The sequence below is a fragment of the Zonotrichia leucophrys genome, chromosome 3, assembly GCF_028769735.1.
Source record: "Zonotrichia leucophrys gambelii isolate GWCS_2022_RI chromosome 3, RI_Zleu_2.0, whole genome shotgun sequence".
In the NCBI taxonomy this organism is placed as follows: Eukaryota; Metazoa; Chordata; class Aves; order Passeriformes; family Passerellidae; genus Zonotrichia; species Zonotrichia leucophrys.
Genome location: NC_088172.1, coordinates 33174816 through 33192458, shown reverse-complemented (window position 1 = coordinate 33192458; position 17643 = coordinate 33174816). Strand labels below are relative to the sequence as shown.

Below are 17643 nucleotides of genomic sequence, written 5' to 3'. Positions count from 1 at the left end.
CAAAAAACTCTTGCCCAAGAAAACAGAGCAATTCTGAATCTCTCTGAGACTCTCCAAAAGAGCTCCACAGCTGCAGCAAGGGAATGCAGAAAGACCCTTTTCAGTTCTCTTCTGCAAGCCTGAAGATCCTATGCTGACAACAAGGTCATCTAGCTCAGATCAAGGTTTATTATTTTTGTGAAACTCAGATCACTCAACACCTGGAGGCAATTTCCTAAGCATCTGCACTTTTACAATGTGAAGCCAAGGTGGGATGAAAGGGCAAAACCCAGTCGACTCTCAGAAAATCTGGCACTCCTGGGCTTTGCAAGCTTGCCTTAGCTGAGTAAAGTTGCCATTTGCAGGATATCTGTGAAAAGCTTCTGGATTAAGGGAAACAACGCTGTGGTTGTGATTTTCACTTCATTATACAGAACACACTTATTTTCAAAAATTTCATTCACATTTCATGCTGGCCTTAAAATATTGTGTTGTCATAAAAGCTGGATATAACACTGACAAGCAGTGCTCAGAAAAGATGATACAAATCCATGAGTGAGGTGTAGAGAGGCCCATAGTTTGCCACCACTCATCCCAGGCCAGCTTGTGCTCCTGCAGTCACAGCTCAGGCAGGGTTCAGGAGCTGAACCACCGCCAACAGGCATTTACAATGGGGCCACTCAGTTTTGGGGAGAAGGTTGCTTACCTCTGTGGTCATGAGGAATGCCACAACTCTAGGCCATGGGGCAGAAAGGGTCCTAGAACTACTTTCTTGTTCACAGTGGTGCCATCTTAGGATTTATCTTGCCAGGACAAGAGAGGAAAGGAGCAAATGAAGCTCTCTGAAGCAATTCAGACACCAGGACTTAGGAGAAAAAAAGTCATTATTAAATTTATTACATTAAGTTTAGGTGTCTACATCTAAGTGTCAACACATGACGTAAAGGAGAAGTTGTTTTTATCACCTGAGACCTTGGTACTTCCTCTGGCTTCTGGACAACAGTGCAAACATCTTTGGGATTGTGCTGTGTCAATTCCCACAAGACCACATAAAAGTCTTGTGCATTCCAGGACACGTGTCTGGCCAATGGAGCTGAGCCCACAGCCTCTCTTAATACAGAGCTGAAACCCACCCCAAACTTCCTAAGGATTAACTCTGAAACTTGTAATAAATGTCACGAATTTAAAAAGACAAACAGATAAGGTAATATATTGGTCTTTTAATTAAGTTAATAACAAAGTTTGAAATGCTACTCTTAGTTGTTTTATTCAAAGCATAGAGGAGTATCACAATATCAAGAGCTACCAGTGTGGATTTCCATACTTTGTATTAGTCTTCATTCCAATTCTAGGTACTGGAATTTTGCCTGTGTGAGATGGCATTGTGTTTTCAGAGAAGGTCTCATGGATCTGTCTCTGGATGCAGCACTGGTCTCTAGTGTTTTTAATATTTTTATAGACCGCAGAAAGCAAATGTGGGGATAAATTCCTAGGACATATCTATGCTGCTGCTGCCCCCTCTACGACAGTGACAGTGAATTTCTCAGCCTGAGGCTCTGCAGAGTGAAAACTTCCAACAGAGCAAACAAAGGGACAATTGTAAGAACAGAGTGGTATGGCAAATAAATGAGTAAGAGACTTCCTTGGGCACATTCAGAGTTGCCAAACTGAGCCTGAACACATGACCTAGCATCTGTCAGGACATGTCCATGCCCAGTCCTGTGAGGGACATGCTTTCCGGCAGGCTGAGATCTCAGACATCTCCACTGTGCTGTTGATGGTCTGCTGTGTCACAGGATCACAGAGTATCCCAGCTTGGAAGGGATCCATAGCTGGGTTATAGGATATCTTATGAGAGATCCTGGAAGCATCCCTCACCTCATTATTGTCATCCCATTTTTTGGGTTTTGTCTTCTACCTTCTGTAATATTTTCAGCATGTGCTGCTAAGCTGGGTTCAATTTTGAGCCACATGTCCTTGGAAACTGGAGCAACCTAGTCTCAATTATACATTCAGAAACTTGGGACACTAAATTCCTCTGTGCACCTTGGATTAGGCAGTGTTTCACCAGTCACAGCAGTAAGCTTTAAATGAACAGAACTTTATTAGAGGGAAGGAAACAGAAGGAAGCAACAGTTGGGGAAATCTGAATTAACACCCAGCCAGCCCCAGGCTTGCCCCTCAGCAGAGTTATAAAGGAATTAGCCTGGACTCTTCTTTCTGCTTGCAGCTGTGACAGCACAAAGGGACAGCACTGCCCTCCTGCCTGGTCCCATTCACCTTGAAACGTGTCTGTGCTCAGGGTGTTACAGTGGGCTGCCTGCTCAGGCCATTTCCAGGGCTCGGAGTATCCATGGACAATGTTCCCAGCCCTGCTGCTGGTGGCCCCATGGAATCATCAGGCCAGGCAGGTGCTCCAAGTTGGCCCGGACTGGTGCCCAGTCACCTCCAAGCCACAGGTTTGCCACGGGGTGCTGTGGCTCATGCAGTACCAGCTCTTGCTTTCAGCCAGGGACCTGCTCTCCTGTGCAGCCATCACTTGCTTGGGTCACCTCTGGGCCACCCACCCACAGCAGCTCCCTCGAGAAGCTGGGGGTGCCTTTCCTCCAGGCTCTCCAATGGGGCTGGTGAACTCTACACCTTTTACGACACCCAGGATCATGTTCACAAGCCTCCTGGGTGCAGCAGTTGTCTCCTACCATGTGTTTTCACTGTACCAAGGCCAAAAAAATGTGAAGTTTCTAGGTATTACTATTGCAAGTGACAAAGATGGTTTCTGTGATACAATGATACATAGTCTGTAGATTGTAACTCTACCTAATGGCCAGGGGTGATGGGGGTGTAAGGAGGGGTGATGTCCCTCTGCCCCCTGCTCAAGAAAAGGGGGATGAATGACACAAAGAGAGGTAAGGAAAGAAAACACAGAGAACAGCAAAGAGGAAAAAAAGAGTGGGCAGAGCACATGATATGAAATGGATCAAAAGAGCAGGTAGAGAGGCAGCCCATCTGAGACATGGTGCATCCATTCCTTACTCATAATTCATTTTCCCTGAGGATACCCCAGTGCTTCTCTTTCTTTCCCTACAAGTCTTCACTACTGGCACACCCTCACCCAGGGGCTGCAGGCCAGGACACCTCCTGCCTGGACAGCCACAATGGCCCCAGTGCTAGAGACATCCAAAAGAGCCTGGAAATACTCATTTCCACCCTCAGCATGCTTAGCACTGATATTAGCCTTGAAGGTTCTTATATCAAGCAAACAAAATGCATCTGGTTCAGGTTTGCCAAGTGCTACAACAATCTGTACTTGTATTTCTCCAAAACCTTCCTCCCTGGTCCCAGGATGTATTCTCCCTCTTATTACATGTTACAGAAACCCCCTTCGCGTTGCACACACGAAGAACGGGGCTAACTGAGCCCTTCACAGCACTCAGATTTTTGAAGAACAGCCCGTGGGCATTGTTTCTGTCTCCCGTGCGAGGCGCGGGGCCGGAGCGCTCTGTGTGTGACACGGGACAAAGCTCAGGCTGCTGTGACACCCTCGGAGCCGCAGCGGGGCTGTGGCAGAGCTGCTGGCCCGGCCCGGGAGCGGAGTCACGGCGCTCTTGGCTTTGATAAGGGTGTGAGAGATGCTGGCCCCAAGCCGGCAGTGAGCGCCCTCCCCCTCCCAGTGCCCCCGAGCGGGGCTGCCCCGCTCCCGAGGGGCTGACTCATGGAGATACAATAATCAAGGGAAACGAGAAATATTTGACATTCCTCGCACATTCTCACATTAAAAAAAAAAAAAAAATACAGTTATCAAGGGAAATGTGAAATATTTGACATTCCCCGCGCCCTGTCACAGCCAGAAATGCTCTGGGTTTCGTGCCCTGGGGGCACCTCAGGACGAATGCCCGCGTTCCTCGGAGCACAGAAGGGCCCGTGATGTTTCAGAAGGGAAATGCCTGGGCCGGGCTGTGCCAAGGCCGGTGCGGGATGAGGAGGGGAGAGGAGCCCTCAGCAGCCGGGGCTGGGCTGTGCCAAGGCCGGTGCGGGATGAGGAGGAGGAGGAAAGGAGCCCTCAGCAGCCGGGGCTGGGCCAGGCCCGCCTTGCCCGGGGCCTGCCGCCAGCCCCACGGGCATCAGGAGGGAGCGGCAGTGCCAACAGTGAAGAGTTGTGAGATGAAATGAAGACTTTCCCTGTGGAAGAGTCCTGATTCACATAGAAAGAAAGAAAAACAAAAATTCAGTCTGCTGCCACATGCCTGGCTTGGCCCTGTTACAATTTACACGCGATTTTTGAGCAGCCCTCCTCGTGGCTGGGGCAGGCATCGGCCATGTTGTGCTTAAGTACAAATTAAAGGATGTCTTATCTTTGTTTTCCCATCGTCTGTCCTCTCTACAGCTGATCTTTGTACATCCTTGCATTACAGGAAGGGGAAAAAACTCCTAAGAATTCACTTGTATTGTATTGAAGAGAAAGTCTTAAAAAAACCACAACCCCCCACCCTATCTCTGTTCCCCCCTCAGGTGATGATTTTGGGACCTTGCAATATCAAGTTTGGGCTCCTGTTTCAATGGGGTATCTTCATGAAATAAATCTTACTGAAATCTGCTTCTCCATCACCAGAAGAGCCCTCCTGGATAAATCCCACCTTTCTCCCTCCTGTAAATGGCTGTCATGATATCACTCACCTGAGCTGGATCTGCATGGCTTAAAGTTAGCAACAATGTACAGAAATAAAATTAGCTTTTTCACCATTTCTTTCTCAGATTCTCATCTCCTGGTTTCTCTTTCTTACCTACATAGGAGGAAAGAAAGTGAAAGCCTTCCTGCTTGTGAGACAATTAATTTCTCTTTTTAATTATGAAGGTGTTTTGCCATAAATGTGGTTTAACTTCTACCTAGGTTGTCTTCTGCTTCTCCCACTACTTCTCAAAACCTTTAAAATATGTAATATGTTATTGCTTCATGGGCTCATTGACTCCCACATTGTGTTGGAATATGCTCCCATGGGAATACTTATTAAGTCAAGCTTTTTAAAAATTAAAGGGGCTTTAAGCAATCCTTCTCCCTGCCAGTCCTGATGGCATTGCTGAGGACAGACAGGGCTGAAGCTGCTCCTCTGCCCCCTTACCACGGCGTCTAGGTGGTTTGAATCCCTGCCTCCCTCAGCAAGGCTGCCTTTTGGACCAATTTCTTCATTTATCACCTCTGCAACAGCTGTTTCTATTGTTGAAATTTGAAAGGAAATCACCCCACAAATGCACCAGCAACTAGAGAGGGTTAAACATTTCCTACAGAAACCTTCTCTATCTGAAAATTTTGGTTAATATGAACCAAACTTATTTTTTAGACTATGTGTATCTGTTCTGGAAGGGAAAGGAAAGGAAGTGACTTTTTTGGTTAACACAGAGAAAAATATTACACAAAGGTAACTAAGAGATCTTTGCCTAGACCAGGATTCCAAGTCCTCTCTACAAATAGCTGGACATGAAAATAGGGACTCGACTTTTCCTCTACAATCTATATCTGAGTATGAAAACAACATTTCCTGTTTAGGCAGAGATTGAATAAACAGTTAGAAGAGAAATTTTCCCTTAGGCTGAACCAAGAAACAGAAGTTTAGGGTTTCTGGAGATGAGAAATACTTCTGTTAACATCTAAGATATTTGTGATCTATACCAACATGTCTCTTGGGGGAGATAGAACTTAAACCTTCAAAGGCTTTTTTTGGTAAATTTAAGATAATTTTAAAATTCAAGATGGCTTTCTACAGTGAAAAGTAAAGGGGTTTGTTTAGCAAAAGCCAAGAAGGGATACCAAAGTAAGATTTCCAAAAAATATGTCTCCATGTTGGGGGTCAATATTTTTAGCCAAACTGAACCCAGATTTTTAAGTAGATTTATTCTTTCTATTTTGGTGGGGGTTTTTGTTTGTTTTGGAGTTTGGTGGGTTTTCTTTTTTTTTTTTTTTTTTTCAGGAAAAAACATGCTGTTTGTAAAACTAAATTTAGAAAGCTTCCATGTCCTCTCACTACATCTGGAATAAGGATTGTGACCATTTGGTTATGCTGAAGTAGGTGAGAGGCTTCTCCCTAGCTCCTATTATTTTTTCATCTCGAAAAATAGTGGTTTTCCCCCGTGGTGAAACAAGGAATCAGTTTTCTAGTTGGATTTCTTGCCAGGCTGTGACCTGTCTCCCAGCAGGATGAACTGCACTGCAAACCTTCTTTCTCATTTAATGCCTGGCCAAGGCATAGGAGCAATTCTGAACAGGAAGACTGTCAGCAAACACCTGTGCACTTTCCAGTCCTCTGGCATCTCACTAGATGAAAGAAAGAGATGGCAGAGGAATTATCTCAGGCAGTGGTGCAGTCTCTTGGCAACTAATTCCTGAGGGAAGCAAGAAAAAATTGTCCTCCAGGTTTGAGGCTCTTACTGTCCAAGGAAAAGAACAAAACACTAAATGCATTACTTTTGGTGAGCTACCTGTAGGTAAAAACACGTTTAATTTCTTGAGCTGGATATCAGTTACACTATTGTGAGTAATATCAGCAGGATTACGGCGATTTTGCCACTCCTGCAGAGTCAGAGGACGGCAAACTGAAATCGCTGCCTTGATCTGCTCTGCCTGTTTGCTCTTGTTAAAAGGCTGGGGACTGGTTTTCAAGTGGGACAGGTTTTTGAGGGCTCATTGTCAACAGCTGTAAGTGCTTTCAGCACAGCTCACACCCAAAGGCAGCTCAGCGAGCGCTATTGTTTCTTCCCTTGGAAATGTACTGAGCGACGCCAGAGATGCATTTTATGTAACTCAGTGGTGTGGTGTGCTACAGCATTCTGCAGGCAATTTAGGGGCCTTGTGATCTAGACCAGCATGAAGAGGCAAGGTTGCTTTAATAAAAGCTCACTCCTGCCTCTATGGTATCATCAAAACAAAAAGTTTTACATGACCTCCCCTTTGGGCGTGCTGGTTTTCAGTGGCAGTGGTGCACTGATGCACTGATCCAGCTTCACAGCCAAAGCACGTGCCACAAATTATTGCAAATTAATAAAATAATAAAAAAGTTTCAGCTTCTTCTATATTTGTAGGACCAAGATGCTGCCGTGCATTTTATTGTATCCTTAGATTTTATGACATTTACTCCTGTGGGCAGAAACCTTAGATTCCCCAGATATAATATAATTAAACGCAAGTAAATGCTAAGGGAATAAGGGCTGCAATATAAACTGCCTAAATTCTGACTCCTCAGTGGATACCTTGCTTTTATAAGAGCCAGCGAGTCAGAGTATGACCCTGGGTGCCCAGCCATTGCCTCCAGGCTGTCATGGGGAAAGCAAAGGCTCATCCTGCCACCTGCTAATTCTCGAAAGTGCACAGTGAAATACAACATCTGAAAGGGCAGGACTGAGCTTTACATCACTTTTTAATTCAATGGCTGGTTCATTCAAACGAGATTTACAAAGACATTATGCAATTTTGCAGCACACAGTCACCAGGGTTGTGTAATGAATATCTAACCTGCAGCCTGAGAGCCTTAACTGGGTGTAGATCATCTCACGACCACGGTTGGGAAGCAAACAGGGGCCATGCACCAACTGAGCTTGTAAAAATGTGCTGAAGTTTCTGACTCAGTTGTTGTCTTATATAAAAGAGAAATGCTAGAGCATTGTGAAACCTTGGAGTTATGCAAGGAGGGAGTTTAATTACTGTTATTGAATTTGTACATTTTTTGCACTGCTAGTAGCTTTTAATTACTCATTACATTTTAAGCACTTGACAATTAGAAATAAGAACTGCAGGCAAATTTGTCCTTGATACTGCTTTTAGAGTAATGGAAAGTTAAACCTCTCAGTACAGCTTATTTTATAGAGATATTTTAATTCATACATGACATAATGAAAAAGAGAAGCTAATAAAAATCTTGTTCACTCGTTTCTCCCTGAGAACTTGTTGAAGAGATTAAACGTTTCTCATTAACAGTATTTTAACTTCTATTAAAAAGGTTTTCTCACCTTGAAACACTTCAAAAGCATTTATTTATGTTACCAAAAAGCATTTCTGGAAGTTATAACACACACACACACATCTATTTTCCAGCCTCCAGTTTACTGAGAATATTGACATAGTTTCTTGCAAACAAAAGGTGTAAAAAAGGTAAAAACACAGTATTTATTGCTGCAGGTATGAAAACCTAATAATAAAAACTTGACACAATTAATTGGAGAAAAAACTATTTATTTTTCATTTAAAAATAGAGGAAGAAAAAGCAGAAACCTAGGTATGCCTCATTATCAAGTAAAGTTTTTGAGCGCTAATGGAGTGAAAGACAGGATGCTTGATTTTTTTTTTTTTAACATGGACATCTGCAGCAATTCTTCTAGAAAATATCAGGAGAAAAACAAGCAAAAATGCATTTGATAATGATTCATATTTGCACTTGTAAACATGGTGAAAGCACTTGACACAAGGAAATGGGTGTCAGTTCTGCAGAGTTATGGAAGAAACATAATGTACACTAGGCAATGCTGAAATGTGGTCTCCCTTGTCCCTTAACATAGTCCCTGTGCCCATGGCAGTGACAGACACCGGATTTAACTGAATTCTCAGCTACATTCCTGTTGCCCCTGCCGGGTTTAGTTTACTTATTTGGTTTACTAGGTAGGTAATGACTTGTGTGAATTCACGTGTCTGTGATTATCAATACCAGTATTTCTCAATACTTGGGATTGAGTCTCCATTGATTCTATTAACCAGCAAGAAGTACAGAGCCTAAATTGTGGTAATGGGGGGAAAAAGTATCACATTGGTGATCCTGTATTTTTATAGTTATCACTTTCCACTGAGTCTATGCTCTGCACATCCTCAGGGTTGCAGCAATTCATTCTGGTGGCTGATCTCAGTTTAGTAATTTAATTTTTTTGTTTCTTATGTAGCAGAGTGATGGCACATATAAACAAAGCATGTCAATTTGATTTGAGTATTTTGACTTGTCCTCAGACATCTTTACAGCATAAGCACAACAATAAATCTCTGCCACTATTTATTTTTTGTGCCCAAAATCCCTGACCAAGCTCAGGAGATGAACATAACTTATTCCTGCACAAAAGTGATGATTAGATTTTTGCCCTAAAGGTTCAAAGTGGCTACAAAAATAACTGAGTCACTACCATGGAGGTATTTAAAAGAAAGACATGTAGATGTGGCGCTCAGGGACATGGCTTAAGTGGGTGACTTAGCAGTGCTGCTTAATGGGTGGACTCTATGATCTTAGAGGTCTTTTCCACCCTAAAGGATTCTGTGATTCTGTGCATTAGCATAATGTCAAGGTTTATTCCCACAGCCAGGTGTCCCTGGTAGCCAGAAGGAGGGGGCAGGACGTGGAGAGTGTTTTGGGGCTGGATGTGCCCAAGTGCTACAGCTTGGTAACCCAGAACAACATCCCAACAGGTGCCTGTGCCTGTGCCTGGACCTGTGCCCTGCAAGCCTGGAGCTTGCTGGTGCCAACACACCCAACAAGCTGGTCAGACTTTTAGCTCCAGCCACCTACCTGGGGTAGTTACAAAACAAGCCCCAAATTACACAAAGCTCACTCAGCCCACCACCGGATATTTATTTAGCCTTGCCACTCTCAGACAAAGTTTTCAGCCGGGTGGTGAAGAATTTGATGCTAAAGACTGAAGCCAAAACCCCAAAGGCTAAGAAGCAGTGAGAAGCAGTGGCGCAGAGCCGCAAATCCCGGCAGCCTGGGGTGCCCCTGGCTCGCCTGCCCCTGTTTTGGGTTACACAGTGTGGGTGACTCAGCCAGGGAGAGGGAGCCCCGGGAGGGGGAAATAAATGTGTTTGGAGGAGGAAATTGAAGGAAGAAGAGTATTTTCTGTAGGAGAGTAGAGTGGTATGTAGGACTGCTCGGTGGAAACCCAACATAAACCTTGCACAAGCCTGACTGCTATGATCCCCACGACTGTCTTCTCATTCCTTCAGTAATTGAGGCTTCAGCTCAGCAAAGCATTAAAGCTCAGGCTTCATTTTATGCTGTCAGTAAGTGCTTTGCTGAACAGGGGCTTAAAGTATCAAGCTCCTTGCATGAGATTTATCCCACCTAATTTTAGACATTTGCAGTGCAGATATTTACGCCAGTGCTAGTGACCCCAGGCTCTTCCCACTGTGAATGAGGACAAATAAGCATCTCTGGGGTGCTGTTCATTAGGCCTACTCTACCCTAGAACAACAAATAGCACTCACAGAAGTATTTTCAATCAGAGCTCAAAATAGCTAAATCAGATGTAAACATCTACCATCCGTGTACCTACACTCACGCACCTGAACCACAACAGCCTCTGACAACAGATGAGTAGGAAAAAACCATACCAATTGGGAGAAATCAGGAAAATGCAAACTGAATTCTAACAGAGAACGGAAACTGAAAATTATTTTCTCCCTGAGAAAGTTACAGTTGGAATTGTTTTCAAGACAAACAGAGGAAGAACAGAATAGGCCATTGTTATTCCCTTGTTTAAGGCATTATTTCTTTCATACTTGCATTGTTTGAGATTGCTTCCCTGCCTTCATTGGTTCCTGGGGATTCCTGCTCACCCGCCTAACTTTTAGAAAGCTGTAGTTAGGTGAGGTTAATCTCCTCTTGTGTCAGACAGATGTTTTTGAAGGAGTAATCTTCAAATATTTGAGATATTTCTGAAAAGTTATTTGATTTGGAGCTCATGTTTCTCTGAATATTGAAAGCCACTGCTTTCCCTGCGTAGGCAACTGCGATGTAAACTTCTGGGAATCACTGCAAACATGGGAATGCCTGGAATCCCTCTGGGAAATAACTGCAAAACCTTTAATCCCTGTTATCTCTGAGAGCACATATTTTTGTTTGCTTGATTAGCAGTGGGAGAGGATGAGCGATTGGTGTGTTGGGCAGTAAAGGCTTGTGCTGTTTCTCTGCTGCTGCCTCAGGCTACCTTGAGGAAGATGCTGGTTCCTGGGCAAACACCCCTGAGAGCAGAAGAGCCACAGCAGTGCTTGGTGTGAAGTGGTGGGAGGCAGGGAATATGTGGCAAATACAAAATCAGCAGCAGCAACTGCAGCTGTTGAAAGTACAACACAGTGACCAGTACTGTTAGACTTAGCTGGTGCTCAATCACAGAATCACAGAACCACAGAAACACAGAGTCACAGAGTCACAGAATCATAGAGTCACAGAACCACAGAATTACAGAATCACAGAGTCATGGAATCACAGAATCTCAGAACCACAGAATCCCAGAATGGCTTGAATTGGAGTTCCAACCCTTTGCCATGGTCAGGGCCACCTTCCACTAGAGCAGGTTGTCCAACACCCCATCCAACCTGGCCTTGAACACTTCCAGGGATGGGGCACCCACAGCTTCTCTGGGCAACCTGTTCCACTGTTTCATCCCCCCCACAGTAAATAATTTCTTTCTAATATCTAATTAGGAAGAATATCTAATTAATGTGGTCTGACTCCCATCGCAGGAGTTTGGGATGCCCATTTAAGCACTGAGTTGAGGCAGTAAGTTAGGAGTAAAATTGGTCAACATTTTGTTCTGCAAACAGTGGAGACAGGCAGCTCCAGAAAATAATTCATGCTATCCCAAGGAAAAAAATTAAAATTTGTGGATTGAATCTCTCTCTGAACACAACAGTCTCTCTAACTGCAAGAAAGTAATGGAATACTTAACAGTGGTGGAGAGTTAACTCCTTAAACATTGCTAATACAAACACTGCTAATACAGAATCTTAACACTGGAAAATTCTTTTTTTGTGCACTTTGACATCTGCTAAAGTGAGGACTGTGCTGAGATTGCTGTTTCCATGTGCTCTCACAGGGCAGCTGATAGCAGAGCTCTGGGCTCTGTGAAGCCTGCAGAGGGAAAATTCATGTGCTGGACTACAAGACATCTTTCTATTTTGACATCTTTCTGACTCTAAGGTGAAAGCTTTTAGCACAAGCCTGGGAGCTATGTGGGGACCAGACCTAGTAAAGGGTGTATTTTACTTGGGGACAGATTCTGTCTGGGTGTTTTGTGGGGCCAAAGAAGAGGAAATGATTCACTGACAAAGAGGGGAACAGATGCCTTGACTCACAGTTTCCTCTACAACCACTAGACAATTCCTCTAGCAATTCCTTAGTGCATCAAAAGGATGGATTAGTTTCTTAATTCCTTCAACATCATGAAATGGTTTTCCAGTATTATACATCCAGGCTTACCATGTTGCCTACTGGAGGAAGATGTCTAGGTTTTATTCTGTAAGTTTGTAGAAAAAGTGCCAAGCTAAGTGCATTTGCCTGCCCAAATGCTAATTGCTGATAGAACCAAAGTGCCAGGTCTGCTGCACTGCTTTCCTCACATGTCGAGGGCTGGGAATATGGAATTGATTTACCCATATCTCACTTAGTTCATGAAATTCCAAACATAACAGAAGGTTTTTTTGTGCCTAATTTGGTAAGTCTCTGGATGATGGTTAAGAATCCCAAAAGGATTATGTCCACATAAAAGCAAATTTCAGACATTACTGTTCAATTAAATAATTCTGGGGTTTAACTTTCTTTCCAGTAAATAGAATTTCTTTGTATCCATGACCACTGTAAATGGTTTCTAGATCATATAAGGAAGATCAAAAGAGTGATTTATCAGGCATGGATGCAAAATCTTTTACTTACACTTAAGCTGTCAGCTGTACTTGAGAATCTCAAACGAAACTCCACTGCTATCAGATTGTCTCATATATGCAGTATCTTTTATGATTATTTCTCCTAAAGAGAAAACACGCCGTTTTCAAAACCAGTATGCTTAGGCTGACAAATCCACAGGATCCCCTAGAAGGAGCGCTCAGATTCACAGCCCAGGCAGCATTTCCTCTTGCAGGCTGGTTTTAGTTTTAAGACTGTGCCATCTGCTGTTGGAACTGCAGATTTCCCTGAGTCCGCAGAGTCTGCAGTAATCAGCTCCGACGGCCTGGCCACACACGTCTGTGATTTGCCCCAGGTGACGGACACGCTGCAGAGTGACTGCCACCCCTGTCAGAGGCTTCAACCATCCCAGGATCATTTATTTCACTGCTTTGAAGGGCTCTGCTTTGGCACGGACATGTAAGGGCCTCCATTTTTCCCTCCTGCTCAGAAGTATCAAAGGTGGTATGACACACATGGGATGCATAGTCCTGTTCTACAATATTAAATTTTAGCAAAAAAATAGAACCGCCTTCTGCTCTTCAGTTCCATGAACAGAAAAGGTGCACAGGCAACTAAGGAATGGGCAATTTCACCTTCCCAATCTTATACTTTAGTTCCCATTGTTTATATGCTTGTGGGATCACAGAACTATTAAAAACTAGACTGAACAATAGAGATATTATTCTGCTACTGAAACTGGATTACACTCCTAACCACAAGCTTCTCCTATCTGCCAACATGAAAGCGACACCGCTTTGGGAAAACTGAAAATGACTCTGCACTGGGTACTCAGATTCCTCACAAGGGTAGCCCACATCCTCTGCAGAAGCATTTCTGAGCTCAAAGATCTACCAGGAAAGACTGGCAGGGAAATATTCCCAAATGCATTTTGAAGTTTAACATTTCAACACGGGGCACTTTCCTGGCAGTCGCTGCAGAAGAGGCATGGTGTGCTCCAAAAATGAGGCAGTTGGTATAGGGATGAGCTCTCCAAGGGAACAATACCACATTTTGAGAGACACAACTGACCTGGAACGTCTTAATCCCACTCCTGCTTCCTGTTATAACTATGTCTGACTGCCTCACATCACCAACATGCCTATCTACTGACACTATTAGAAAAGGAAATGTCTTACATTTTACACACAGAATTATGTGAGGAGTTAGTTAATAGGATTTTGTTACTGGGAGCTGTAGGACCTGGCACCTTTGGCACCAGCCTAATGAGGGGGATGTATATGCCTAGGGATCAAACTGAGAATGGCCAGCACACCACACAATAAGCTTGTTAGAAATCCTGAGGCATACACCTTAAACCCTGTTCTGCTGCAGGATTTAGGCAGTTTTTAAGGCTTGTTTTTCTCACAGCAGCATGAAAAACTCCCAGATCAACAAGCATCATTAATACTCACAGCTAGCACGACACCAGTGCTCCTCCAAGTGCTTGTCCCCAAGGCTTTAGGTGTCCATCCTACCATCAACAGTTCCTGCACCAAAATGTCACCCTCTGGCCATGCCAGCCCACGTCCCTGGCCACACCGGCTGACCCTGCTGGCCACACCAGTCCATGGCTTGTGGAACCTGCTCCAATGCTACTCACAGGCACAGCACATTCCAAAGTTAAAACTGAGGCTCACAGGGAGAGCAAGGGGTGGTGTGCCTTGGGTAGACCATGGGCTGGTGGAGTTTGGTGGAGTTATCTGAGAAGACAAGCAAATAAAGGATGTGAAAGCAAAGCCATTAGCTCCTGAGCTGAAATGACTTTGCCAGTGTTACCCAGCAGAGCTGGGAAGTGAACATGGCCCCCAAAGGTCGTGTAAACCATGGTTTGTTTTCTAGTTCAGAAATAAAATGGAAAATACCAGGAACACAAGTAGAAAATCCCTTTTGCAGACTGAGAATGTGGCTAATGTTGGTGTTTCTCCTCTGCTTCATTTAATCATCTTACAATTTGTTTATAACAGCAAATGATTCAATTTCAGATAGAAAGATGATGAAGTGTCAGCAGAGACCTTTGACTTAATGATGGCCAGCATTTCCTTCCAGGATCTGAGTTTTTCCCATAGGACCTACCATCCACACTAAGCCCTTTTTCAATGGGAGCTGCCTTCTCCCAGTACTGCCTGCAGCCTGAGGCTAATTAGAGGAGAGCTGTACAGAGGTCAAGGTGCTGAAGACCTTTCCTAGTTTTCCTGGCTTCAGGAGGTTTCAGAGCGAGCCTTGAGCCAGAAGCAGGACTACAAATGAAAACAGGAGGGCTGAAAGCAGGAGGCAAATGTAGCTGTGAGTTTTTGACCAAGAGGGCTTGGGTGAGAGCAAGACATGAAGGGAAGTGAGCTCCTCCTGGAGGGAGGCCTTGGGATCCAGCCATCACTGGACAGACCTGGTGCATGGAGCTGGGCATGGAGCCACCTGCTCCTGCCTCAGCTGCCCTCTCCTGCCTGTCCCGAGGCCAGCACAGCTCTGCCCAGCAGCAGCACCACTCAGACAAAGAACTGAGCCTTGGCATGACTGTCTACATTTTCCAGCCTGGATTGCCTCCTGAGACACTTTGCTTCCCACATTCCTGAGATGGATTTAAAAATAGGACTGCCTCTGATCCATGTCAGGTAAACAGATCTTATTTTCCTGGTTTGCGTGTTTGAATAGCATATGTTGCATGGTATCTAATGACCACAGTAAGCTGCAGGCAGTACAGTTTTTGGAGGCTGAGAAAAGACACATCTCATCTCTGGAGATGTCTCATACAGTGAATTTAAGCTCAATACCCTAAATTTAGAACAACATTACATTTAAGGAACATGAAGTGTAAGGAACTGCTAAAGGACTTGAACTTAGCTTAAGCACACACTCCTACAAGCACTCAGAAAATTGCAAGGTACTCCCTCCTGAAAAACAGCTACTAAATATGCAGCCTTCCTTTCTAAAATGCTGCATTATCTGGGAAGACATCTGGAAGAACAAGTAACAATGTGCATGGGAGTCTCCAGTGGCACTGCTGCAACTACATGTTGCTGTATGGTGTGGCTGGCAGGCTGGTGGGATGGCACTGAGTGCTAAATTATGCCATGTTGTGAGAGAGATGCAGCCCCAGAAATGAAATGTTATCAGAAAAGTTACAATATAGTTGCCATGGCAATTATAAAAAGGGAAACCATTGGTGCCATTTATTTCATTCTCACATGCCTTATGGTGAAATCTTGGCACCCTGGGTTGTGGAAGGAGATGATAAATGTGGGGTTTATCCCAAGTGGCTGAGGGGTTTTTTGTGTAGACTGAGCAGAAGAGCAACAAGCCCAACAAATCTTGATTGTCTGGATCCTTGGGGCACAAATCAGGGACAGTCTTGGGATCCAGACAAAATGGTAGTTGGAAAAACCTTAGGACTTAGTTGCTAATAGAGATTTCTACTAAAAACCCAGATCCAGAATTTTCTTTGTGATTAGTGTAGCCTGTGGCCTGGCTGCTCACAGGACAGAGCCCTTGTTGGAGCAAACCTATGTGCCCTGGAACCACAGGCAACTGCCAGCCATGGAGAAGACTCAGCCCTCCACTGTGACTCCTCCTTTGAAGGATCTGGGGTCACATTTTATTTAAAGGAAATTAGTAAACTGGCTAGGAAGCAGAAAAACCATGAGCAGCCAGCTCCACTGGTGCCCCTCATATGTTGATGAGGAAAAGAGAGCTAAAATGATCCCACACCATGTGTCTAGGATCAAGTTAATAGGTTACAAAGGCTGAATGTTACCTCTCCATAAGACAATGCAGAAAAAGGATGTCAAGGGAATGTGCAAAATAAGAGACTCCAAAACCAACACGAGACCTGTTGGAAATGCCTTTTGGTGAGAAATACAGTTTTAATATTTTTTGTTTATCAGAAGTAATTCTAAGGGGTAACATAGATGTGACACTGAAGCACTTTCTCAGGAGGAACAGGAGAATGATATCGCTGTCAGAGCAAGTCACAGAAATCAGTGGTGGGAAACCAGAGCTCGATAACATTAAATTAGCAACAAGATGTAGGTTTTTTTCACGTGGAGGATGACTAAACATGAGAAGAAACCATGGAGGATGTGGTGGATGTGGTACATTTTTCAGACCTCCACATCTCCAGATCAAAGTGGAAGATCCTCTTCAGATGCAAAGCTTATCTGAGCACATCCAGGGACAGCCATGCCTTTGATACCCAGATCTCATGAGAATGGGAAACTGCCTCAACACTGCAGGGTAGCCACACTTTTACCAGTGGATGTGTATTCAGACATTTTTGACACTAAAACTTCCCTGAGGGAAGTGATGCCCTCCCTCCAGTGTGTCAGCTGCATCTCTCAGAATGCTGGTTTTGAGAGCAATAAACTGTGTGTCCTCACTCGTTTACTGCATGCTCACTGTGTCACGTGCCAGTTTGGATTAAAGCAAGGAGAGACATCTTAATTTGGAGACTTCTCTGTAGACATCATGTTCCTGCAAAATTGCACACGTGCTGCTGCTTGCTGATGAAGAGACCTAGGAAGTCTTTAAAGCATGAGCTTGAAGTGTTTGTCAAAAGAAACAGCAAATTACCAGCTGGTTTCCCAGACAGCTGGATGTGGGACACAGGCTGAAAAGCACAGAGAATAAATATGCATGGAAAGAACATAATAAAGCCCTGTCTTTTGCTTCTAAACAAATACAGTTATTACTTGTATAAAATATTTATAATAGTACGCTGTAAGTTGCATTCAGCTTTTTATTTTTCCCCTGCCAGACTCCCAGATCACCACTGAGATGAGCAAAAAGCCTACCAATCCTGCTGTATATTCAGGCAGCTCTGCACAGGCTTCCACCCAGGGGAAGAATGGGTGCTCAGGGTGCGAGTGACCCGGGGCACTTAACAGCTCCTTTCTGAATTGTTTGACAGGGATGCAAACCTCTTCACCTCCAGGAAAGCCAGTTATGCATACTTTTATGTCTACTTTTGCTTTGCTCTCAAGGCCTTTGA

At 44.2% G+C, this 17643-nt stretch overlaps 1 protein-coding gene across 1 annotated transcript in view; it reads left to right on the top strand.

The window, feature by feature from the left end:
- The first annotated feature begins 4014 nt into the window (after positions 1-4014).
- LOC135445136 (protein LYRIC-like) overlaps positions 4015-17643 on the top strand; it is a 49119-nt gene continuing 35490 nt past the window's right edge. The window contains exons 1-2 of the mRNA XM_064707172.1: positions 4015-4135; positions 12902-13079. Of these exons, the coding sequence (XP_064563242.1) occupies positions 4015-4135; positions 12902-13079 (299 nt within the window). The remainder of the gene's footprint in view (positions 4136-12901; positions 13080-17643) is intronic.